Here is a 27287-nt window from a genome sequence, read left to right on the forward strand (position 1 = left end):
TGTGTGTGTTTTGTTTGCTTGTTGGTTTGTGTGGATTTTATTGTTGTTTCTTTGGTTGTTTTATTTTGTGTGGTTTCATCATGTACATAAAAAAGGTCCTAAACTGGATTGCAGGATATGGGTGCTTCAAAGTTTGCAAAACTTCCTGTGCTTGTGCTAGGGCATTTAGCAGCACAACTGGATTGTCCAGGAGAACTCCATTTCTTATGAAAATAGTTAGATAATAAATTGACCATGGTAAATTTGACCATGAAACAATTCCTAGTGAGTTTGTTTAGGATCATGTGGTAAAATGGTAGATTTCACCTATTTTTCAAATGATGGCTTCCTCTTCAAACCACGGGCATGAGCTGAGACGTGAAGGAAGGTTTTTCTTGTGGTCTAATTGGAACTCGCTTTTAGTTTCTGAGAAGGATCATGCCAATAATGTCATGTATTTCTGCAGCAAATCACTAGCGATGTCAGATAGTTGAGCTCAATTTTCATATACTGCTACAGGTAAAATGGTGTCTTCTGGTCATAAAATGAGGTTGTACCCTTTTTTTTTTTTTGCATGTGCATCATTTTTCTGATGGTGTCTTTGTGCCCTGGCTCTTCCTGCTCCACATCAGTCCATGTGAGAGACAAACACTGAAAACACTTGCTCATCTTTGCGGTGGAATTCTGCTCTGAGCTGAACCCCAAGCTCACAGGAGCTGCCCGCAGTGTCYGTGTTCCCAAGGGAAGGAGCCCATCCCTGCAGCCCAGGCTCATCCAGGCCGGCACGTGGGGCAGCCGGTGCCCCTGCCACGTTAGCTCCCCATCGACGGCGCCTCGTCCCGCGTGTTGCGTTAGCCGCGCTGCGCTCCTGCGGGGCGAGCGGCCGTCCTCTGCCCCGAGAGGGCACCGCGCAACGTGGYGGCTTGTCTTCAAAGTCGGGATGAGCCCTGGGGTTTACATCATTTTGTTGTGACTTCTCCAATCCTGTAACTCCCGCCTGAGTTCATTCTYGTTGAGTTAGAGCCCATACAGTTATGCTAGGGTCCCTTTGCAGCAGCTCTGTTGCTGAGACCGCAGTGGCTGTTCTTGTATTTATTTCATTCTTCCTTTCTTTGCTGAATTGGGAGGCATTACTAATACATTATTTAAGATATGTCCTTTGGTGCCATTATGCAGTATTGAGATGTGCATCCAAATTGGGAGTGTTTGTCACATATAGTATACCGGAGATTCCTGTGGTGGAGCATGTTTAAGGAATGTTCTATCTAGGCAAATCCAACCCCCCRTCTTTGCAATAGTGATTCTGGGAGATGTCCTTTCCACCATCAAACAGTGACCAACTCTACTTGTGCCACCACCCCTCATGCATGGGATCCAAGACACCTTGTGGCAGATGCCAGCACACTCCGGTTGGGCCCTTGCAGACTCCCTTTGGACCCCGCAGGGTTTAATTACTTGAGCTCCGTGTCCAACGCCACAGCCATCCTGCTGCCAGTCCGGCTGGGACCCGCTGTTTGGCATGGCACACAGTGAAGGGTGTCCATTACAGCTGGAGCGTGGAGTGCTGAATGGGTGCTGCTGGTTAGAGTCCTGGTTTCTTAGAGAACATCACAACCATATATATGCTGAGACTGTACTTTTTAACAGTTTCTGTTCTCCAGGGGTAACTAGCTTTTCTGTTTGGATATAATAGTATTTTTGGAAAAACTATGGAGCGTTTGGAGTAATCAAGTAATTTTAAGATGATATGCGTGATAGTTGGTGAATTGCTAGAGTACTTAAAATGGGTTTTCTCGCCAAACTCACAAGTGCCTCCTTCTGCAGTATTTGCAGAATATTACCTTTTCCAAGTGAACGGTCATACAGTTCTTCTGTAATGTATTTTTGTTATTATCCTTTATGTGCAGGTGCAGCTGGGACAAGCCGACATAAAATGCCCGATCACGGAGTGCAGCGAACACCTGGATGAAACGACTGTCCTCTATAACCTGCCCCACGACGACATCATCAAGTATAAATATTTCCTGGAACTCAGCCGCATTGACTCCAGCACCAAGCCATGCCCGCAGTGCAAGCACTTTACTACCTTCCGGAGGAGAGGCCACATTCCTACCCCTGCCAAATTGGAGAACAAATACAAAGTGAGCATGCTTGCCAGAGCTGTGGATTAGGTAGCGCAGCAAAAGTAGGTCAGCATTTGGTGGGCACTAAATGACCTTTCTTCCATTACTGAGACCTAATGTAAGCTGTGCTTAAGAATCTGTGTTATGAATCATTGGTTAGCTAGTTAATTCATTTCTAATAATTCAAATAGTTGAGTTTTATTCCTTATTTCTTGTGGCAGGCCAAAATTGTGCCACTTGTCCATTGGAAGTTAAGTTTACTTTCCTCTTTGAAATGCTGTCAATGCAGTCATGATTAGAAGAGATAGAGAAGGGGAATTGTGACTCTAACTGGTAATTTTAAGCACACCACCCCAGCAAAGAAAAGCTTTCTCTGAAACTGCAAGTAAATAAGTTCTGAACGTTTTTGTGTGAGGAGACACACTCCTAGTATCTCCCAAGGTAGTGCGCTCCTTCCTTGAAGTAGAGGTGTCTCACTCTTTTGTTTGGATTTCTTCAGTCGTTTTCTACAACTTAGATGTTACTGTAGTTTTACAGCTTGGCGTGGAAAACTTGGAGATAGCAAGAAAACCCTTTTTTCACAGCCTTTCTTGTATAAAATTTGCTTACATCACAACTTAAAGATTAAATGCCCAAGAGGTTACTGAAAGAAGCTTTGAACTTCTGGAGGTGTCTCAGTTGCATACAAGTTCTGTTGGCAACATCATAGTCACAGTCAGAGTGAGTCATTTAGCCCCTTCTTTATGCATTTTGATTCCTGTTTCATGGGTCTATATTAGTTTACCATCCACTTATTAGATCTGTTTTGATTAATTTCATTACTGAGCTGGCCTTCCCTTGACAAACCAGTTTTCCTCAACAGGAATTTAGATGGTTGTTTAGATAGGCCTAATTACAGCACAAGAGTCAACCTTGTACAGAGATTAAAAGGTAGAAGGTTGTGTATCCAGTGGGGCTGAAGGCTTGGCAGAGCTAACCCTGAGTTAGGAGGCTCTTAGGTACATCCGTGCAATGTATAAATTACCTGCAAGCAGCCACCAGGTCTACTGGACTTCCTGTTGTGGATGTTTAACCTCTTACACAGAGCTGGAGAAACTTCAAATTGCAGGTAGAACTCCCTCTGCCTGCAGCCATCTCCTTCACCCATCCCATCCGCTCAGCATTCACTCAGGTATAGACGTATAGGATGTGTAGTGTGGGAGGGGTAGTGAAATGTTGCAATAGATCTGCTGTAGTCCCTCTTGAGGTATCAGAGGCTGCTGCTGTTATGGGTTGTACAGCCTTTGTGTTATGGACGTGGCAGCTTTGAGTGTTTCTGTATGTTCTTCTGGTCAAAATGTGGGTCATGCTGCCCAGCAGTGCTCTCCTATGAATTAGAACACTGTAGTTAAAATGTTCCCACTACTACCCTAGAAATCATAAGCAAAGAAGGAATTTCAGGCTCTATCTGGTACATTAAATAGGAAAGGCCAGAAGTAGTTTTCTGGTCCTGTGGTGAAGTGTGGTGTCTCTTATCCAGTAATCTCCAGTCTCCTCCTGGGAACAGAGGATGGCAAAACATTTCCTTTGAGCTGCGCCTAGGTGTTGTGTGGAAGAACATGTCGGAGACCTTAGTCAAAGGTATAACCAGGAAAGTGCTCACAGGCAGCAGGGATACTCGTAGGCCAGGGCTCCAGCCTCCTTCCTGGGCCTGTGATGTTTACCAGCATAGATTCAGTTTTAGTGATTAATTTTAAATTTTGGGGGGGAATGTTGGGGGGGAAAAAAAGAAGTCGCTCTTGGCATGTGTGGGTAATTATATACACAAATTCCTGTTGACCATTATTATCTCCTATAACTTGTATATTGTCATGTGATTTCTTCTACAACATCTTGTGCTGTGGCTTGAATTTGATCTTTGGGAGGTAAAGACTCATCTTCTGCAGATGGCATAGGAGACCTGGCTGGAGGCCGAGAGACTTGCATATTTACATGCAGACAATATAAATTATAATTGCATTGGGGGAATCTGAGCAAAGCATTGACATTGAAAGAAAGAAAATGAGTCATATGTGGGAAAGTGAACCCAGGAGCAACCAAGTCACATCACTGTACAGAAAGACTCAGTGTCAGTACTCTTGTTTTTCTGTACACTGTAACACAAAAACACTTGCTTCAAATCCAAGAGTATATTTGAACAGGTATTTTTGAAATGTGATTGATGGTTTTTCAGAAAGTGATACAATACTGTACATCTTACAAATATCTCTCCTTACCTCTTTAGATGTTGAGTTTATTGGCTTCATTAGTTTTCCTTGCTATAGCTGCTTTATGCCATCTAAATGGATGGAACTGCTGAATGTCAGTTTGCTGATGTTGCTTTCCATTTCTAAGATCAAAGGCTTAATGTGCTGAGCCTAGAAAGTTAGCTGRTGCACGTTAGTTAGAAGGAGAGTTWAGAAGGGGAAGCCATCCTTGCTATCCAAGTTTCCTTCGGCTGTTAGCAACGCTTAGCACAGCACTGTTCAGCTGTGTGGCTATTCAGCTTCCTGCCTGAAGTATTCATGTTACAAGTGGATTCAGCTTTAAGTAAGGGAATACCCTTTCTAACCTGGTCTAAACTGGGAGTGTATGCCTTGGTCATTGGTACAATCATAAAAGCCCAATAAGCCTAATACCAAAGCTGGTATGCCCAAGTACAAAAAGGGAAATGGGCAAAAATTCTGAAAAATTAGTGGTTCAGCTCATACATGTGAAGCATGTACTGGCTTCACTAGAGTGAGTGACTATATGCTTCCTTGTTCTGTGAGGTTTTCTGTATTGTTGATTTCTTTATCTTCTCCAAGCCCTGGGTTTCACCTGTTTCCACGCTGGCTCTTCAGCCTGCTGTGAAGAAACAATTCTTGATTCTTAGGCAACATTTCTGCCTTATCACATTGTGAGCTGTCCAATAAATTTTTTTCCTTTGCTTTAGTCGTGACAGACACGTCATAAAAAATACGAGGAAGTCAGGATTTAAGTGCTTAGCTTCTGACCTGAAAATGCTTCTTCGGTGCAGTTTTTAAGCTTCCTTATTTGAAGAATTTCTTGAACACATTCCTGAAACACATTCTAGATGTAGTAGAAAATAGTGTCTGCGAAGATACTGTGATAAGAGATCTGTGTAGTTTATATTGCTTTTTTTATATCACCTTTTTTTGGATCAAATTTTRCCTTTGACTTCAGGATACCTTCCTGGCTGGGGCTCTGCTTGGCTGTGGTCTCCTCTAAAGCCTGGCTGCTCAGAGCACAGTGTTTTTGTCCTGCTCCCTCTCTCTGCTGGCCTCTTCATTCCTGCCCACTTGCTTTTTGCTCGTGTGGATGTTTTGGTATCACATGGGCAGGCCGGATGAAGGATCAGCCCCAACGGGAAACACTGTTTGTTTGTCCTGGTGCTTATTTTCAGCTGGTACAAGAGAGGGGAATGAGCTGGTGATGAGCAAGGGGCGGCTGTTTTGGCAGGAGCCCATGCTTATTTGGGACTAAAAAGACTGTGTAGGAAGAGCTTGTAATTTATATAATGATTGAGCTGCACAATTAATTCAGCCTGCCTATTGCGCTGCTAACCTGCCATTAAGCAGCAGAAAAATCCCATTAATCTTCCTGCAGCTTGAGGTTCTCGGAGTTATTTTGGACGGGAAGTCAGCCCTGCTGACGTCTCAGCGAGCAGCGGTGCGTGTTGTCACTCCCGACCAGTTCGGAAAGGCCTTTTTCTGGGAGGTGAGGGCAATGGTAGTTAGATTCTTTGCTRTAAACTAGGACAATGGAAAATGTCAGCCTGAAAGGGCAGCAGCGCCGCGGAAAGCGGAGAAGCAGGAGGGTTAGTATGGGAAGTTGTGCAATCTTTTCTATTTCCAGGGAAACTGATCTCCGGATGGCAGAAGAGTTTGTGTATATAGCCTCCCGGTTCTGATGGACCCAAGTGAAAGTCATAAAAGAAATGGAAAATATTTGTGTGAGAAAAATGTATTTGGGGGGAAAAAAAAACACCGCTAGATGCAGTTTGTCTGCTTTGTTGGACATTGATATTTTTACTGCCCAAAACTGCACACAAATGACGTTTGCAAAGTCACAAACAGTCTGTGTTGTGGTGATTTCTTGTGCAGATGCTGAAGCTTGAAGCAGATCGTGTGGATCTTTTCTGATTTATCTTTTTTGGAAGAGCGGAGGAGGAAGGAGTAAGAACGTGACAGGCTGCTGTAATTGCCCTGTTGTCTTCCTGCCTCTCCAGCTCATGCCCTGATGTCACACCCTGAATCCAAGTTTGGAGAGGGTTGGGGGTTGTCTTGCAGTCACTAGGTCCAAGAAAAATAAAGTTAATGCTTAAAGGGACATAGTTAAAGAGTCATATTTCTCTTTTGCCTACTCGGTGTATGTTCAAATAGAGCATAATCACTGAGAGCATAAGGCACATAGAAGAGAGTGAAGTCAAGTGGCCCCTCAGAGTTTAAACCTGCTCACCGATTCAGTCTTGTGCRAGGTGCTGTCGGACAGGGGTGGAAGGTGGAAAAAGGCCATTAGGAAGCCTGAGTTGGGTAATACACACAGCTGCCATTAGTCCACCTCAGTGGGTCAGGGCCTCTCGTGATAGCAAATGGTGTTTTGCATTCATGGGATTATAGTCTCATCCCGCGTTTCAGCCTCTTTTACGTAATGAAAGTATTTGGAAATATTTGCTGTCACTGTGCAGGTAGAAGCTTAGAAATATATATCCCTGTGGCTGGTATGTTTCTTGTGGTTCTGTATGATGTTATAATAGAAAGGCAGACCCAGAAATTAATTTGAGTCAGGAAGAGGAAAACACTACTCTCTCTTTGTGTTGGCATTTTGCTTAAAAAGTGAGCTTTAATTTTCAGCTACCCAGACTTGTTGGCTTGGGTTTATGTGTTTTAACATTTATTTTCAGCCTTAAACGTTTGACCGTTGCCGCTGGCGCAGGCGCCGGGCCGGGGAGCGCTCGGCCGTGGCTGCAGCCTGGGCCGCTGCCTGCGCCCCGGGGACGCGCCTGGGGCAGCGCCCGGCCTGCAGTCACGGGTCCCTGTGCCGTGTGTCGCTGAAAAGCCTCSGGTCCAAGCTCTAAAACAAGTACTGGGGAGGATAATCGACCCGCCTGGCTGCCGCCCTGTGCCCCGTGCTCTGGATGTCCCTGCTGGAGCAGGGGGTTGGACTAGATGGTCTCTAGAGGCCCCTTCCAACCTYAACCATTCTGTGGTTCTGTGATAAGCTGGTGATCGAAACTGCCTGCTGTGCATATTGGTTTCTAAGGGACTATGGAAACACAAATTGGTGTTCTGAGTGGGAGAGTAGCAGTAAATCCGCTTTTCTGCAGAGTGGGAATTTTCCTGTTCCTTATTAAGCTGTTCTATTAGGAGAATCCAGCTGACAAGCAGAGAGGCAGGACAGGGCATTTCCTTCTGTTTAGCACCCGGGCACTGAGATGCTCCTGCAAAGACTTAATTCTGTCTGACTTGGTGCTGTCTCTGTAGAATGACTCCTCTCAAAAAATGCATTAGCACAACCAGAGGAGCATGGGGGCATTAGAGCTCTGGGGTTTTTTTTGTTTGTTTGTTTGTTTTTTTGTTTGACCTGTTTATGATGAAGTGTAAGCATGAGGATCTCTGCACTCTTACTTTCTTTTGTTAAATCTATATTCAAAGAGTGTTTAACTCTAAACACTGATTCAGTGAAGCTACACCTCTGAGGAGTGGCCTCTTAAAACCTGAGACTTATTCAAAACTTCCTCCTGTTTCCTAAAAGTCCTTACTTTACATTGAGCTGTATGGATGGATGATTTTWTTCTGTCTAATATAAATTCAAAGGTTTGGGATTGATGGACTTCTTTTGCAGGTGTAAGACATTGTAAAGAAGTCCCCTGAAGGAGGAGGAGAAAGTCTTCTGTTAACTTCCACGAAAGCATCTTGGAAATGCTTAAATCTCTTCTAAAACTGAGATTTAAATTCTCCTGTAATTTAGGCAACAGGAAAAATACAGTATATTCTTAGAGTGTCAAGAATTCATCCATTTCTTAAATGTAGGAGCTACCAGCAGGCCACTAGATTAGAGAAAGAATACAAATTGCATTTTATATTGCTTTTCTTCCTTATCTTGACCTTAGAAATTTGGTCAGAAATTACTGTGTTATCATGAAAAAGCACTAATGTCTGTAACCCTGATATTACAGCTTTAATGTGCTGCTTCACTGCAAACAGGCTTTATTTTGTTCTTAAATATTGTGGCATCTACTCTGTTCTTGTACCACCTACCTAGGTCTTCAGTAAGTCTTTACATTGACAGGAAGCATATGACAAATGTAATTATCTTACCAGCATATCTTRCAGTGTATCAAAACCGATACTGTGTATGTATGGAAAACAGTAAATGGTACTTAAACAGGATGCTGAATGTCAGAATTTCATCCACTTTGACTTTACATTCTCTTTGAGTCCATTTGATACACAGGAAAGTGTTTTCTAACACTTAAATGCACATGAAAAAGCAGCACATCGCCTAGTGCATTGCTTAAAGGCAGCGCTTTTTAACTGAGCGTTTTACACAAGCAGAAATATTTCCCTTGCTGCAAACGAGGCTSCAGTTGTTTGGCACTGCTGCAGAGCAAAAACTTCTGCTTTGTACGTGTGAAGTTAAAGCCAAGTCCTCAGCAGCGGGGCATGCAGAGCCCTACTCGGCTTCATCCGTTGGGTCAATTAGATCCCTGGTGTGTAAAAATATCAAAGGCAGAAAAAAAMCGCATGTTACTGATGCATAGACCACTTGGGGAGCAGCACTGAGGACGAAGCAGAGAGCTCCAACACTCGGTCACGCGTTAGAGAGCAGATCAGCTTTGTACTAACGTGCTGCTAGTGACGGGTGTAGGAGCTGTACGTGTAAATAATGATGTTGGCTGCTTCCCAGCAAAATACTCCAGGGAGCTCTGAGCACCGACTTTGGCAGCACAGAACGGAGCCCGAAGCTGCACGGGGTGGGAAGGGCTCGGCCRCCGTGGGAGGATTTGCCCTTTCCTGCCGTTCCTCACTCTGGGTTGGACCTGGAGAGTTGGGCTGCCAGGCACGGCTGAAGTTCAGTGTGCCTCTGTGTAATGAGGCCTGTGGCACCTGCTTTATTTAGCCATGCTCAGATATGAGGACTGGCTTTGACTGCCTCAGCACCTGGAACCTGCCCTGGTTCCTTAAGGCTTCTCTAGGCAGAGCAGCTACAGGAGCTTTTTCTCTATTCATTTAAAAGAAAAGGAGGGGAAAGGGGGGAGTCTGGAAGAAGAGATAATGATGATGGTACTTGTGTTTCACATAGTGATTTGAAACCAAAGGAGATTTTTTACTCCCTGCCACCCCCTAATTTAAGAAACTTACCTTGCATTTTCTGCCTCTTAAGTGTTTTTAGCAGAAAGACTGAGCTCGGCTGACTGCTACATAACCAAGGGAAGAGCAGCAGGTGCTTGAGGTTAAGGTGGGGGTTGACACCTGTGTTTGAGAAGCAGGAAGACTCCTGCTCTTGGTCCTTTCCCAGGGCTGTTTCTCAGATGAGTTTCATAGGGCATTCAGGGCWTCCTAGATTTCCTTCAGAAAACCAAGTGCTCCCTGGTAACAACCCAGGGAATGCAGTTCATGGCTGAAGAGACCCACCAAAGTGAGACTTGGCTGTTCAGTTTTTACGTGATACGAGATGTGTCTTGGGGGGCACTTACACATTTTCTGGAATTTACTTTTTTGCATGTGAGTCACTTGGTGAATTCGGTAAACAGTTCCTATATTTAAAACAAATTATTTGTGTTTTTTTTTTGACTGAAGCTTTCACTAGCTTTAACAATAAATTCTTTAGCTTTTCTATTTTAAAATGAAAAAGCAATCTTAGCTTCTATGGTAACCTATATTTTCATAATTAATTTTAAACTTAGAGTGCTGTTGCAGTTAGTGCCTTAATTTAAGGGTGGCATTTTTCAGRTGGGCTTTAGCGTTGAGGCAGAGCACGGCTTGCAAACGTGTGGTGTTTTCTCATTTACGCAGATCCAGTGTCCGTCTTGCCAATTTGTCTGGTGTTTTAAGTGCCACTCTCCCTGGCATGAAGGTGTTAACTGTAAAGAATACAAAAAGGGAGACAAGCTCTTGCGTCACTGGGCCAACGAAATTGAGCATGGGCAAAGGAATGCCCAGAAGTGTCCAAAATGCAAGGTAAGTTGCTTTCTGTTGGCTCGCAGGTTGTTTTTTCAAATGTTTATTTCTTAAAAATATTTATCCAAAGTAAATAGTTGTAGCTTCCACTCTGGGTTTAAAACTCACGCTTGCTGTGCAGATTCTGAGCTCAGGCCCACGGAGAGAAGAATCAAATATTTTACTTACCAATTCCTGAAATGATTCTGCAGACCTCTTGCACATAAAATAAACATTATAGAAATTCTAAGAAAAGGCTCCATTTTATACTTGTGATGTATGTGTRTTGCAGTCCAAATTATTCCTGAAATAAAGCTTTGAAGAAATATAATGCCCTCTGTTGTGTTTTTTATATATATTTTTGGKTTTTTTTCCCCCCMAAAATCCTCAGTGAGTTCAGCTCTGAGAGACCTCACGATTTGGCAAAACTAGAAAAGCTTTTTAGGATTAAAGGTCAGTCCTTCTTTCTTGTAAATTAGTTTAATTTTCAGCAGACGAAGAAGCAGTGTCCCCCTCTCCGCACCACCCCAAAACTCATTATTTTCTAGTTTAATTTTCAGCAGACGAAGAAGCAGTGTCCCCCTCCTTGCACCACCCCAAAACTCATTATTTTCTCCAGGATATGCAGTATTTCCCACTAGTCAAATGAGACTGAGCAGGCACGGGCATCTCTCCAGCTGCCCTTCATGAAGGTGGCCCTTGAGTTTACTCACTAGTTCTTCGTCCCCAGCTATTTAGAGGGAATAGTTAGTAACAGTCCTGAGAGCACTGTGGTTGGGGGGCGATCCGTGGCTTTTTGAAAGGGAGGAATTTGAACCTATCTATTGCCCTACATCTAGCTCAAGAAGAGGACACAGTAAGAATCTGAAGCGTTTAGTAAGAAATAAGTATTGAATAGGAAGGTTTATTTTTCTTTTTAAAYGATAAAGTATACTTTAGTCACACTTCAAACCTTCTCTTGAGCAAGTCGGATAATGTTTGTCAGTTTACTAAGTTTCTTATTCTGCTCGGGGGAAAGAAATGCCTCTGACGCTGTAGCTTGAAATTGAGAGATTTCAAAACATTAACCAAAATTCCCAAAGCTCTGAAATGAGCAGCCTCTTGTTTACCCTTCCTCCCACGTACACGTGACRTTGGAGCAGAATTTTAACGACTTGGCACTTGGTGGGACTTGATAGGTTTGAGCCAGTTCTAAAAACGTTCACTTTCTGGGAAGTCTTCACAGTAAAGTGCTTTCACAAACTTTGTTCCCTTTGGAGTGGAAAGAAGTATCCGTTTGTTTTTAATTCTTTGGCTTGTGTCCAGATTCAGGCCTTAGGACAATGTGAATAATGTAACTGGAGAAATAAGTATATAACGATAAGCACTAGTCAGCCTTGTCAAAAATAAACAGTGGCAAAAAAAAAAAAAAAAAAAAAAAAAATTAAGCCAAAAAGCATGAATGTAGAAAAGCAGAGGTAAGAGCCTTGCTGGCAGAGAAGACGGAGATACAAACAGGGAAGAAAGTTGCAAACCTTAGTATGTTTAATACTCTTTAAAGAAATGATGTAATTTTTTGAAATATTCAGTGTACAGCTCTTTTCACTRACCTTGTATGAAAAAGCTGGACACTAAAAACTTATGCATCAACCAATTCTTTCTAACCCCTAAAGCTGGATGAGTTTGGGTATTAATTCCAAAAAAGACTTTAAGGTTGTAGGGTTTTTTTTTTTAGTGTGTGTGTGTGTGCGGGGGAGTCGGGAGTGGGGGGAGTAGGGAGGTTGTTTTGTTTTCTTTAAGGTAAAAGAAAATAGAACCTCTTGCATGATGGGATGCAATATGGAAAGTTATATGGAAAGTTATTCCCCAAAATACCCTGTCGATGAGATAATGGTCTATACTGAACCAGGCAATTGTCAACGTTTCCAATTCAAAAAGAGTGAAGAAGAAAACAGGGCTCTTAGCATGGGGTTCGATCTGGCCCTTTTCAAGATCCAAGTAGGAGTGTTTCAGGTGATGACTATTTTAGTTTAGTATGTGCTCATGTTCCATTTCCAAGAATCTTTCATGCTTTGCTTAAAAAATGCCATCGTCTCAATTAACTGACAAATTGAGGAACAGTCAAGGTAAAATTTTAAGCATCAAGATATTAATATTTGATCTTTACTCTAAAATGGAAACAAATAGAAACTGAAAGTAGGAAGTCTAGTCGGGGCAGACGTTCTTTCCTGACATGAGCTGCAAAATTACTAGTAAACTCCACACGCTGGCTTGTGTCACAGATTTTAACTTTACATATTAACAAATATCTTTTGGAGAATTTTACATACCCATGCAAAACACATGGRCATACAAACAAAGTGCATGGACTTTTTTTTTTTTTTTAAGTAGCTATGTTACTGAGAAGTAGAATGCACAATTTATGTCGTGTCTGGGCATGCAGGTGGGAAAATGGGAGATTGTAAGTGCTAGTAATCTTATAGGGTGTGTATATAGGCAGATTCTTAAGCAAGTATTCACATGTTTTTCAGTGGTTTTTGGTAGGTGTTTGTGAAAGAATGTAATCCGTGGGAATGCTAATACTAATGGGCACTGTTAAAAAGCTCTAAATTTAATTACCTTTTTCCGTAGGTAGACACAGCTTTAGCGTACCTAACAGGAAGAGATTATTTTCAACTGTAATAAAAATATTGCATATGGTCAAAATACATTACTGTTATTTTGTGAAAATATGTCAGTATATTAATAGCACGTTGTCATTCTTTTATATAATTTAAAAGAATTATGACACTTCTTGAAGGTTTGTTTTTGTTTTTTATGGAGCCCTTCCCAAATTTCTTATATGTTGATTTGAGATACTCAACATAAASCGTTTTTTCAAGATTTTTCCAACAAAGCTGTAGTATTGTTTTAGATGGAGTTGGCTGATGGGTGGGAAATTACTGCATATTAAGTGCCTTTTCATAAAATATGTAAAATCTATTTGCCTTCCTCACTACTTTTGGGGATTTTGCTTTATTTGCGTGTGTGTGTGTGTATATATACACACATACAGGCACATACACACACACATGTGTATATATCTTAAAATTTTTTGAAAAAAAATGGATTTACAACAAAATGTTCTTCATGAGTGTTTTTACAGTACAGCAAAACAAGAAGGTTTTTATATTGGTTTTATCTTACTACAGACCTCAAAAGTGAGCACTGACAGAGGAAACTCAAAGTGCTGGTGCTTACTTAGAAAGCTTTGAGCAACCACAGAAAATTCAGAAAATCAGAGTGTTAATACAAATTGAGGAATATATACTTATATGTRGAATTGCTTATCTGATTAAAATGAATGTTCCCAAATAACTCAGGACATACTTTTTTAAGGTGTTCTTTGAATTCTTTTTCATTGCCTGAAGAGAATCTGTGCTTGTCTAGGAAGGGATTCAACTGTGCATYGAGCTTGCTCGCACAGGACAGGGAAAGAAGTGACTGCTCTGTTCTTCATTCACTGGGAGTGGTAGATCTCTTGAACTGATTTCTTTGGAAAGATTTCTTTAAATGTGCCTTCCTTTGCAAAGGAGATTTGCAGGATTTGAAGGCAACTTGATCTCGGCTGATCAAGGCAAAAMCAGAAATATTTCCAAGATCCCTTTGGCCACTGCTCATTCTCTAGAAGATTGCTGCAGTCATCTGTACACGTTGTTGTGCAGCTGCAAAGTCAGGTGTATCTGCTAGGCCTCCCAAGCTCTGTCCCAAGAGCCAAATTGCTATTTCCAGCCTTGCCTTAAGTCCTTCAGCTCTATGCACTTCACAGTTGGTGATYTTTTTGTTTGTTTTGGTTTGTTTTTTTTACCGTCCCTTGTTCTGGAGGCCTTTCTTGAGTTCTGGAGGGGCCTCGCCTGGCTGTGGAAGGGTGGCTGTGGCCTCTCTGCATGGGAGCAGGTCCTGGGTGCCTCTTGCTGTGCCGTATTACACCGGCACTAGTGCCCGAATCCGAGGAGGCTGGTGGCAGCTCTTCTCTCTCCTCTTGCCGCCTCTGCCCCTGCTATGTTTCTGGGAAGCTCCAGACTGATGAGGTCCCGCCACTGTCATTGATCCCACTAACTAGCGAGCCGCATTCCCAGCCCCGCACGATCCCCTTGATCCCTGCTGCCCAGCACATTCCTGCTGTTTCAGCCAGCCAAGGGGGAACGTTTGTGTGATACCTGACCCGTTGGCCATCACGTTCCCATCCTGTGGATTTGCCATCCATCTCTGTCAGCGGATTATGCGGAGGGGAGAGAGGAACACGCGTGTGAAGCAGAGCCGAAGCTCCTCTGGTGAAATGTCGCCTGCTCGTCTTGAAGGCCGCCCGCCTGCGCTGTGCAGAGCTCACCTGGCTCTGTCAGTCTGTGTGCACTGACAGGCTCTCTGTGCACCACAATTAATTTTCTTAATGARTTCTGTCCTTATAAAAAGGTGAAGGCTTTGCAACAAAAATGTCACGTAAAAGGCAGGTAAAATGATTTGTTTCAGACATGCAGCTTTTAGTTTCTACGGAAACATTGTTCAAAACTTTTGTAATATTACTTTATTATCTGCATCTTCAAAAAGTAAAGCTCCTGTAATTGCATTATGTAAGAAAACAAATGCTGTGTCAACCTCTTTAGGCTTGAAGAGAAATATACTTGTCTGTTGGGTGGGTGGGAAGGGGACAGGAGGATTCAGGGGATTGCAGAAACCTATTTGGCTTGTTTTGTGGGATTTCTCCAGCTTTGTTTTGAAAGACATAGGGCAGAAACGATGAGATTCAGAAGTGAAACTTGAGGAGTGATGGGGATGACTAACTGGGGTTTGCATGCTGGTATGCAGCTAGGACACTGTGGTTAGAAGGATGGCTCACAGCAAGGAAGAGAAGATGGGTATTTACAGAGGATGTTGAGGGTAGAATGCGCAGAGCCATCCCCAGCTGGTCCTTGAGTTTGCATCTACCAAAGATTTTTTTTTTTTCTTTTTAATGAATGAAGTATTTTGGGAATGAGCATTTGCATGAAGGGCAATTAGGCTCCAGGCTTGTACAGATTTCTTATTTGACTTGATGGATAACGTAATAAAATGGGTTGGTAAGTTGAAGAAGAGAAAGGAGAGTTCAGCAGTCTTGATTTAAAAAACAAATGAAAACAGATACTCCTCATTAGTGTCAGAAGATTTGATTTCCTCATTTCCACATTTAAGATGGAAATGCATCACTGTGAATCAGCAGATGAGGAGAGTTACCTCCAAAACCACAAAATCCTGCACAGTTCTCTGTATTTCACCTGTTGGCAGGTGTACCTGGAATTACTTTAAACTCCTATGCTCTGCATTCTTTTACCAAAAGTACTGCTGCTGGAAAACGCCCCTATGTTTCTTTTATACATGTCTGTGATTGTGAAGCACCAGTTTGAGTAGCGTGTCGAGTGGGCAAGGCTTTTGAGAGTGCAAGCACACTTGACCCTCTCATGAATGTCTAATGCCCACAAGTTACAAGCCTCTCTTGAGGTGAGAGGCCAGTTCCTTAGCTTTCCACAACTCGGGTAAGTGCTCTGTTGCTGGCAAGGCCATTTTAAGTAGTGATGTCACCTTCCCTCAAAATAAATATTTGCTGATATGAGTAAAGGATTACAGAGGTGTTCATCACGAGTTTTAACAAGTAAAATTTCAATAGGATGTTGGTTTTCATCAGCTTTGTGAAAAGAAAAAAAAATGCTTACTGCTGTAACTGTATTCTTAGCTGCTAGGATTTAAAGTAGCTGTGTAATCGTAGTTGCAGTATGTAATATGATTTAGTGAGATGCTCAGCCCCGGGGCATCCTTTCTCCTAAGATTCTCTGAATTTTTAACTCGGAATGAAGCCTTACAGAATCCGTGCAAAATAAGTAAATGTACGCATTTTGCTGCAAAAGAATGCATGGAGGTTTAGGAATGGCAAATGAGTTAATTGATACAGGCAGTCAGTGGTAGTATGAAAGCAGAGCCTAAGGCAGCCCTGCTTAGTGGGCAAACATAATAGCTGTGTGTAGATACTTCCTTTAAAAAGAAAAAATCCATTACTACTCTTCTCATTCATGCAAACAGCAGAGTTGTTTCAGTTGCAAAATGCCAAACCAATTTGTAATGGAAAAGGGAGTGGGGCCACAGGTGCTACAAGAGGGAAGCCCATATTCGGTGGGTCAGGCAGAGTTCATGAGCTATATTTACTGTACTACTGCTAATAACAGTTGGTACTGATGTGACTGCCTGAGCAATAACACAACTTTTCATCTTTCCAGTCATTCAGTAAGAGGAAAGGGCATTTGGATTCTCGTCTGAGGCAAAGAAGTGGTTTTAACAAAGAAGAAGAAATAAGTGGAACACATTTCTTCAGTGAAAGACTGGAAACAAATATAACTTTGTTTTTCTGTAAACACACTGTAGAAAATTGTTCTCTTGGAGGAGAGTTGGGGCATCAGTTAATGCAAACACTGAGTTAAGTGAGGGGTTGCTCGCAGTGTCAACCTGTTTGACCCACCATATATGCAGTATATATGGGGGGTAGTGTCTACTTTCCTGTGCTTAGCAGGGGAAAAATAATCTTTTCTTTTCTGTTCTGCTCATAAAGATCCACATCCAGAGAACGGAAGGGTGTGACCACATGACCTGTTCCCAGTGTAACACTAATTTCTGTTACCGCTGTGGGGAGAGATACCGCCAGCTCCGCTTCTTCGGAGACCACACGTCCAACCTCAGTATCTTTGGATGCAAATACCGCTACCTCCCCGAGAGACCCCACTTGAGGAGATTAGTGCGAGGCTCTGTCTGTGGTGAGTGGATAGATGCACCTTGTAGAGAGCTGTGCGATGAGGTGATTGTGTGTGGGGGCGGAAATCAATACGCTAAAAAACATTGCTTTAAAGCACAGGATGCACAGCCTGCTGTTTAGTTGTGTAAAAGGCGGTTTTCTAAAAATACTGAAAGATGTTTGGACATTTTGACACTGTTTTACAATGGTCTCTGTATGAGTAACTATTGCGTCCCCTATTCTGGTAACATTTTTCTCAGTAACATTTAAAGAAGGCAAGCAAACTTGGAAAGAAAAACTCCAATCCCAGCATAAGCCAGTTTTAAATAATTTTAATTTGTTTCCAAGAACATTACCATTCCCTTTATAATTTATTCATTTTAAGTTTCATAGTGACCCCAGCTGTTTGAAAGGACCTTTTATTGTGCAGTGGTGCAATGGCGCAGAACAACTTTTGGTGAAAATCCTTTGCAGTGCTCAGGCTTAGGACATAGGAAATTTCTCTTTGCGTTTTGTATCTTTATTTTTTTTACGAACTGCTGTGTAACTGCTGCTATTTGATCTTTCTATCCCTCCACTAACATATGAATGAAGAAGCACTTACTCAGGCACACAGGAAAAGCCATGCCATGTCTCACAGCAGCTAAAACCTAGATCTACAAAAGGATCTGCAGGAGGAGTTGACTGTTGCCAAAGGGTGGGTCATGGCATGATGAAATTTGGCTAAGTCTGAGCAGAGTCTGGTCACCATGTAAAGTGCCTAGAGGGGAACTGACCCCGTGTAACACCTAGGGAAATGGTTGTCCCGAACAGTGGAGTTTGCCTGTTGAGCTGAGGATATCTGAGCTACCCAATAGGAAAGTGGAGAGAAGGAAGCATCTGAAACATCATATTTGTAAAGGAGGTGGTTAACTGTTCTCCTCTGTGGACTTTTTTTGTCCATACTCCTAGTTTGTTTGTAGATAGATATCATTCATAAGAAAATAACGCCAAAACCTGACTGCTAATTTGCTTTTGAACAAGGTGTGTACCCATCTCAACCTTAAAGAAGCACAACAATCATTGTACATTATACAACATGCTACAGCATATAAAATTAGTACAGATATAAGGTATCATTTAAGCTAGGACCCGTATTAAGAACTGGGGACCTATTAAGGAAAGGGGTTTTTTTTGTACTTTGAAACAAGGCAAAGAAATTAGAGATGATTTGGAATTTACCTAGAATAAGGAAATGCTTTGAGTTTTTCGACTGGATGATGTTGAATACAGAGATTGAATGAGTAGATGTCAGTAGTCTTGAAGTGAAAACAATAGTCCTGAGCCAAATGTGTTCCAGGAAGAAAATCAGGTGATTTCCATTTTACAGTAAGACAGAAGCTGGCGCAGAAACTCATAGGCCTGGTAATAACAATTGTTAGCTGATCCACAAAGCTGTGGGAGACGAGCAAACGTCGAGTGCGTGTTTAACAAATGATAATAAGTAATACAGGCCCATTAGCTGGACCTCAGTAGTTTGCAAGGCTGTAAAACAAACTTTAAYAAGAAAATAATAAGAAGCAGAAATAAATGGGAAAGAGGATAGAATTCAAAATAATTGTATATGTTTACTGTTTACTGTTATATATTTTATAGAGATAAATTCCAACGCATGAGAAGATCTATTAAAGATTAAAGAAAGTGCAGGCACTACAACAAATGGATGTAAACTGTTCATGAATAAATTTAGGTTTCAGAGGCTGTTTCTAACCACGTGGTAAAGTTTCAGAAGAGATTTCAGTAAAAGCAACATAGCAATTGATGTRAATTATTTTAAAATGGATCTTGGTACATTTGATAGAGTTACTATGTGTGATAGCAAAGGATTGTACTCAGAGACTACAAATTCTGTGCTGCTCACRTGCAGAATCACAGGGAATGTTACTTCAAGATTAAACCTTCTATGTGCCATGGAAATACACATATAAATAAGCACTGTCTTTTATCACAAAATTAGATCTGCCAACAGTTACGTTATTCCTGCTTTAACATTTGCATTGGTTTACRCTTGTAGTATCCGAACATGCAGTTTGCTGATTAATGTCAGAAATGTGTATGCATGATTTTAATATACATAATGTATGTATATTAAATGTATGAAAATGTTGTACAAAATATCTTCCTCTAAGAGAAAAAAAAGGGGGGGGAAGCTTTTATTAACAAGAAAGAAAATGAGTTTATATGTGAATGATCACTGTTTGTGAGTATGCTTGTGGCTTTCTTTAATTAGTAAGCCAAGAAAGGGTAGCAAAGTTCCAAACCTCAGCCTAAATTTCTCCTAGAGTTTGCTGTTAAAACTTGCTCTACAAGACTCCTCTCCTGTTTTAATATGTTATTTTCCTCAGGAATGTTCACGTTAACAGAGAGGAAGCCAACTGCTTCTGCCAAAAAACATAATAATTGCCATGATTTTTAGAATAGTTTGTTAAAACCCAAGTTCCCAATGAGCCAGAGTTCTGCATTGATATCCCGGACTCTAAGTCCATCAGGCTTTTCCATAGAGAAATTAGATTTATGGGTGTGTGTGTGTGCGCGTGTGTGTGTGTATATATACATATATATATGTAAATTATGTTTCATTGCTTAAATAACTAGCAAAGCATTCTAGGTTTCTCTTTAGACATTCACATCTGAAATCTGAAAAATAAAGATGTGGCAACTTGTATTTGTGTAGGAATCAAGAATTTAGACACCTACTTTTCCTCTGTTGGATAAGATTTTAGCTGTGCTTAACTTAGTGGGTTCTTGATGGTCCTTGATTTACACAGGCCTTTAATTTCCTAAGCAGGCCTTACGTTGTTGTGAAGTGGTCTCCTGACATCCCTCTCCAAAGACATCCACAGCTCTGAGTGATGTCAGTCCAGCTTGTTGTTCTGCCCCTTGCAGGGTGGAGGCTTGGGCAAGAGCAGCTTTCCTTGTAAAGCTTTAGCCATCTGCAGCAGAATTGAGCTTCTCGTTAGCTGGGCAAGTGCAAAGGTCTGTGTAGCAGAGCTTGGCAAGGGGAAACAAGGTCCTTGTCACTGTATTTCCAGTAATTGCTGCTTTAGGGTCTTCCTTGGTTGAGGTTTGCATCTGCATCTTTGCTTGATAACTGTCAATAGATGCATCCTTCACCAGTTTATACAATTATTCTTTAATGACTTACAGTTTTGTCTTCATAGCATCTGTCGGCTTTTTGCAGTAGATTCTATTATGCATTTTGCAGAGCACATACCTCCTTCCTCACTTTTTTTTTAATGGCCTATAGCTGATGTTATTTTATATTCCTTCTGTCATAAAATTCAGTAAATATTAATAACTTGATCATTGTCTGCTGTCTTTATTTATAGACTCTTCTTTAGAATCTTTATCATTATCTTTGAATATTATTTTTCGTAACAAAACACAAGCTCAGAGTGTGTTGGAAAAAGGAGACTGGAGCAGAATGCAGAGGAAAGGGTCAACACGAAGCACAGCCTCTAAATTGTAGTAATATATAACCCAACGAGGGGAAAGAAAGTAGGATTTACTATAGTAAAATGCACTTCTACTTAGAGAACTTCACTTCTAGCTGCAAGTGGGACATGAATGAGGTGTTGTTAGATATGTTTTAACCTGTGAAGATTTTTGTGCTCCTGTTATGGAAAAGAAGTGTACTCGTTGAAGTAAATGTGGTGATCTTGTACGGTACAGATTCTTTGGGTTTTTTTTTTTTTTTTTTTTTTTTAAACTTAATCCATGTGGATGGGGTGTGTAAAAAGGAAAGAACATTTTATGGCAGACTCTGGCTTACGATCATATTTTGTGTTTAGAAGTAAAGGTCCATGCCTGCAATCACAGACTGTTCTGTAATAAAAGGAAAGGAAAATCATTTATAGCAACATAAATTAATAGCATTAAATTTAAACATACTGTTCTTCATAAACCAGTGGCTTTGTAAAAAAAATAGAAGTAAGAAGGAAAAGAAGAAAATAAACTGAGGGATTTGCATAAACAAATACTTAATTTGATGGCATTTCTCTCCCCACCTTAGCCCACATGTGTTCTTAAAGGAGAGTTTTCCATGTTACCTTGCTGAACAGGAATATGAAATAGCTTTTATCCTACATTCTGGGTGGACTTGAAGGTTTGATCCTCATACTGGTTAGACTGTGCTTAGCTTAGTTGTTGAAGGCAGAATATTTAATTATAACTTGAGTTAGATGCAAGTTATATTCCTTATTAAACACAGAAAGGAGAAATTTATGTTTAACTGTCTTCAGCGTGTTTCAGATGCCACTTAAGTGTCCCCTGCATTCAGCTGGGTGAATTTATGTTCAAAATCGTTTGCTAATAACGTAGGTATAATAGGACAGACTATGCAGTAGAAGCCATTAAAACAATTTTTTAAATGCATGGTGTATAGCATTTCAAATATGAATCTGAAGACAACATATTTTCAAATCAGACTGATCTGCTGTGCAAAAAAGCAGASTGCATCGTTTGCTTTATGCGTACACATTTGGGTGCACTACAAAAGAAATGTTATTTAARTCAGTCTGTTTTGTAACAATGCCCATTATACACTTGATTGTACATTTTAAAATACAGATGGGAGCTTGTACTAGAACTTAAATCTAGCTAGATATGACTGTCTTGATTTGTGAATGTATACTTGCAGTTGCTCTAGTTAAGCATATACTGATATTTAGACTTGGAAGACTGAACTTTCCGTCTTTCATATGCTGGTCATTACTTTTGCTCTCCAAAACTGGTATATTAGGTTTTTATGTGGAAAAGAATTCTCAAAGGATTTTTTTCGGTGTACTTTTAAGGAAATATATAGAAAGTTATGCAAGGGAAAATATTCCCTCATGTTTCCTAAAATGATTCCTTCTCTTCCAGAACAATATTGTCTTTGTATATCAACAGCAGTGCAACTTCTCTGAAATCATCTGAAAGTCCTCAAAATGTAAATATTATGTTACTACAGAGGTCTGTACCTTCATGTTGAGTACCTGTATACAAAAGTGAAACTCCTGCCATAGATCTGAGTAGAATTCCAAAARCATTCCCTTTTGGGGCTTGATTTATTTACAAGGAGAATTCCAAAAACGTTTTGAACGTGGAGCTTCTAGAGAGGGTCCAGTGGAGGGCAACAAAGATGATTAAGGGACTGGAGCATCTCTCGTGTGAGGAGAGATTGAGTTGGGCCTCTTTTCTCTGGAGAAGAGAAGGCTGAGAGGGGATCTGATTAACATGACAGGGCAATGTAGGGAGGAAGGGGCCAAGCTCTTCTCAGTGGCGGCCAGTGACAGGACAAGGGCCAATGGGTGTAAGTTAAAACACCGGCAGTTCCATCTCCATGTGAGGAAGAACTTCTTTCCTGTGAGGGTGACGGCGCCATGGCACAGGCTGCCCASGGAGGCTGTGGAGTCTCCTTCTCTGGAGATCTTCTAAACCTGCCTGGATGCCGCCCTGTGCTCTGGGTGTCCCTGCTGGAGCAGAGGGGTTGGACTAGATGGTCTCTAGATCATCTAGACGAGATGATCTCTAGATCATCTAGACCATTCTGTGATTCTGTTCCCTTTTGGGACTTGACTTATTTACCACAGTGCCCGTAGTTACCCTCTACAAGCGCGAGCTGGTGCGTGACCGAACCACGTCGCGACGTGGTGCCGAGCTCCGCGCGTGGCCTGGAGGCCCGAGGTGTCGCCCGGCTCGGGGGCGTAACAGGGCTCCTGCCGGCTCCCCCGCCGGCCTGAGTGGCTTCCCTGCGCGCAGGCCCCGAGCCGGCAGCGCTGGAACCATGGATCCCTGTGGAACATGTGGCTCTAACACCCTGGCTCGCGGCAGCATTCCTTGGTTGTGCGTTAGCTGTGGTTTGGAGCCTCCATAACCCGTCACGATTTATGTGTATGAACGATTTGGGTAGAGTTGTCAGCCACGTCGTGGTAACCTGTTGCTTAGTTTTGTGTGGTAAAAGTAAAGAAACATAATTTATAAAGGCATTGTATACAGGGATATTGTATAGATACACAAGGATATAATACATATATAATAAATTAATTTTTAAAGCTCAACATTTAGAAAGAATGCCTTGATTAACAAAGAAAGATACAGTTAGCGAATTGGTTGTCCCATGCCGATGAAAGGTCATTCCATCCTTACAGATCATAGAACTAATCCTATTCACAAGCAGGAGGARGAAGGCAAACATTAATGCTTTATTCCAGCTCGGAGCTAGGTTGTCGAATATGAGTCAACAAGATACTAAACAGAATTAGCTTAGGAAACGTGATTTGTATCCGCAAAGAAATTATTTGCGTCAAAGCTAGCTTAGCCCTTCTATAGAATCTGGATTCTCTGTGCTTCAGTTTTCTGTTTARGTTCTTAATAATTTTGCTATCAGATATCTAACATTCAAATTACGTGAATATGAATGTTAGTGGTATATTGTACGTGGTATATTGTTATTAACAGAGCTTACGTCTTAAAAGAGCATTTTATAAGTTTTACTTTAAAATTGTTGAAGGTATTCCTAATGTTTTAGGTATTTTTTATCACTGATTTTTTAGAGCTTACTTGAATTTTCCATTCTTGGACATTGGTTCTCCTGTCTGCACTTGAATAACTTATCTGAGGCTATGACAGCTTATGTGTATGTATAATTCAACTCGGTGAAGTCCCTAAAGGTCTACCATTAGGATGCCTGGCAAATAGAGTAATACCGATAGTATTTGCCAGATTTTTTTTTATTCTAGGAATTAACATTTCCCAATCACAACACTCCTAAGAAATTTAAAAACTAACAGAACAGAAGTGTGAAAAGGACCAATTCATTGAGTGCTGTGAATATTTCCAAAATATCTCATTTTTCCTTCAGACTGCCCAAATTAGTGTGTCAGGTTATGGAGAGGTTTACWTCATTGTTGAATGAAGTAATTCATGTACTGAAATCTAATACAAGTGACTTGGGAGACGGAAGGGAAAGAGAATGACCTGGCTCTTCCTCCCTTCCTAGAGGTAATCTTTCCAGCTTATGCTCAACATAGAGAACTGTTGAATTTCAAATGTCTGTTCAAACTGCTGGTGTGTGAGTAAAAGTGCTCGAGAACGCTGCATTTTCAGACAGCTGAGAAAAGGAGCCTCTTAAGAGTAACTCAGCCAACACAGTGAGAATGATTCTGCCCAGGTTGGTTGAAACTAAACTTTGAACCAAAGTCAAATACGTTCAGTGTTTCAAAAGGAGTTCTGCCCTCCTTCCTTGCCATTATACAGATGATTAGATCAAGGGGAGAAAAAAAATGTGAAGAATGAGAGTGGGTTTCATTTGATCTCAGAGCCTCATGCTCTAGCTGATGAGCAGTGTTACAGCCCTGTCACGTTTTTCATGTAGGAGCAGCAACAGAGTGTTTCAAATACTGATCCAAAATAGCGTTGGCAGTGGTTAGGCTTAGTCCTAAATCGCAGCAGTACAGGAGGACGTTCCCGTAGCCTTTTAGAGGGAGGAGAAGCACATGGAGATAGCAGCTGGTACTGTTGCCTTGAGCGAACCTTCCCTTCCCAGAGATACTGGCTTGCTTGGCATCTTCCCAGGGTGGTTGTGGTACAACAAGACTCTGGAGAATCTCTGTAAAGCCAGARGACTGTAACCTTATATCCTTTGTGTTCCTGTCCCAGCCTGAAGGATTTTGGAGTGGAAGATGAAGTTAGTTGTTAATACCCAAAACAAGCTGTTTTTAGAGAATTGTGGTRGGTAAAGTGAGCAATGTGTGCAAGGACTTGGCTTTTTGGGGGTGATTCCTAGCTGGATTGGCAGGATGACTTACCAAATAAGAACCTTGGTGAGGTATTCAAAACAACCCAACCAGCTTTTGAGAAGTCACATTATCCAAATATTTGTGAATGGTTGGGGAGGGAGAAATAAAATGCCTGCTTTGAAATATTTAAATGAATTTTGTGTTTCAGCTGGAAAACTACTCATTACACCCCTAATACTGGTTCTTGGACTGGCACTGGGAGCTGTAGCTGTTGTAATAGGTAAGAATTGCGTGAATTACAGGATGGGTTTGCCAGGCTGTTGCATGACTTTCTTGTTTCAGTATTTCCCTCTCTGAGATGGACAAACAGAGTTTTTTAGTGTTAAACCTGCACATTTTTTTTAGGGGGCTTATGTCTTCAGAATATTAAAGCTTTATAACTGCTTTCCTTGATTTTATGACTACCTCTCTTCTCCCTCCTCTCTCTCTTCCCCCCACCCCCACTGTTCTTTAATTGTTAAAGCTTTTCTGATCCAAAATTCTTGCCTATTATGGTTAAAACAACAAAAAGGCCTGCATAATCTATATCTAGTGCCACGGGCTGGCTGCCTTGGACCTTTCCATTCTRCACCCCAGCGGAACACAACTTCAAGATATGCTACAAGATGTAGTTTTGCCTGTGAAAGTGCRTAGCTGCTATTCATTCATATTGGCAGTAAGGTGCCACTTGTGGATCTTGCTGCTTCACAGCCCTTCGCCAAATTTCTTCAGGTCATTGGACCTTTGTGCTGAATGCCCATCCCTGAATCACAGTGCAGTGATGAGCCTTTATTCTGATGTAACGAAGCCAGTATGGGGTTAGGGTAATTGCATCAGTAAGACTGTACATAACCGGTTAGCATATAACCAATATACTGATAAAGATTTTCTGGGATATGCCTGCTGTGATGAGGAATATACTGAATATTTTAGGGTATCTAGATGAAAAATACACTTTCTGCAATAATACTCTGAGTTGGGTTGGCTGAGGAGGTATATATTGGTTTGGTGGCCTTTTTTATGCCAAAAATGTAGTCAGTAAAGCTTATTTTGCTCCGGAGTCTAGTATAATCTTTGCTGGAAAAAAAGCCATCTTTTGCTTGTATTAAAAATTAAATCTAAGAGGGTTTTCCAGGAGTGCAGCTGTAATAGCGCCTGTTCTGCCACCAAACTCCCACCCTGGATCTGGCCAGATAACAGAGGCCATCCAGGAGAGAGCAGTGTGTACTGTTCCAAAGACATTGATCACTTACAGCAAAGTTTTGCTTTTGAAGGAATTACAGCAATACTTTACTGCCAGCACACTTGTAGAAGTAATCTTAGTAGCATAGCTGAGAGCCCTTTTACACCAATAAAAAGATGATTCATAGCRAGAACCCCACTAGTGTTTTGTTATAGCTTGTTACTGTGGTGGTGCCTGAAAAGCGATTCTTTGACATCTCAATTAGTGGGGAGTAGGGGGAAAGTAAGAGGCTCTTTTTCCTTTGGTGTTTAAATAGTTTMTCTTATGACAAACTGTTTTTCACTTAAATCTAGTTTTACCTTTTACACTTTGACTCAAAAGACTTTTGATTAAAAAAATAATGCCTGTCAGGAATAAACACCTCACTTTATGATCAATAAGGATGCTTGTAAAAAATAGTCTAGATGCAATTTGTTGTCTTCAAAACTTGTGAAACTTCTTGAATTAAAAGTTAAGGGGATTTGGGGAAGAAATAAACCCAGAATTCCAGAGTTACAGTAAGTAAATATTTTTTAGCTTTTTAGATGAACATGTTACATGCTTATGAAAACTGGTTTAATTAAATCAACCCTGGATTTATCTCTAAAAATTTACCTTAAAAACTTATAAAAAATATAAAACTTAGAAATTTTAGAAAATATGTAACAAACCAGACCATTGGTAAGGGATTTATTTCTGTYGGGCATGGGGGCTTTAGCAGAAGTTTGTTCCAAGGTAAAGAGGGGAGAACATAGTTTAACATGTCACCAAAGCACCACTTGCAATCCYGTGTGCTTTTCCTGCTTATCCAAATGCCAAAGTGCTCTGAAAGATGTAAATACTGAATGCTGTATGTACCCCAAAAGAACGAAATGACTGCACGAAGCACGGCGATTAATTTTGCCTGTTGTCTCATTTTCTTGTTTTGGCAGGTTTATTTGTGTTTCCTATCTATTGCCTTTGTAAAAAGCAGAGGAAAAGGTCACGGACAGGTATGCCCTGGTGAGGATGGACTGAGCGGGTGCCGCGGCGCCGGAGGCCGCGCGGCTCCAAGCGGATTCCCGGGAGGAGCTCCYGCTTCTCCCGCCGCCTTCCTGCAGCCAGGAACACCGCTGCACGCCGGCAGCCTCTGCCTCTCTGCACTCCGAACAAGACGGGCCCCCGACTGCTGCTTTTTAAATCTGGCTGTTTGTTTTGTTTGGGAAAGTT

At 41.4% G+C, this 27287-nt stretch overlaps 1 protein-coding gene across 1 annotated transcript in view; it reads left to right on the forward strand.

Moving 5' to 3' along the window:
- Positions 1–27103, forward strand: part of RNF217 (ring finger protein 217) — a 57031-nt gene extending 29928 nt beyond the window's left edge. The window contains exons 4-8 of the mRNA XM_026054608.1: positions 1887–2120; positions 10142–10306; positions 16878–17079; positions 25026–25097; positions 27011–27103. Coding sequence (XP_025910393.1) covers positions 1887–2120; positions 10142–10306; positions 16878–17079; positions 25026–25097; positions 27011–27084 — 747 coding nt within the window. The 3' untranslated portion in view covers positions 27085–27103. The remainder of the gene's footprint in view (positions 1–1886; positions 2121–10141; positions 10307–16877; positions 17080–25025; positions 25098–27010) is intronic.
- The last annotated feature ends 184 nt before the right edge of the window (positions 27104–27287 follow it).

The sequence above is a fragment of the Nothoprocta perdicaria genome, unplaced genomic scaffold, assembly GCF_003342845.1.
Source record: "Nothoprocta perdicaria isolate Ctin4 unplaced genomic scaffold, notPer1 scaffold_123, whole genome shotgun sequence".
In the NCBI taxonomy this organism is placed as follows: domain Eukaryota; kingdom Metazoa; phylum Chordata; class Aves; order Tinamiformes; family Tinamidae; genus Nothoprocta; species Nothoprocta perdicaria.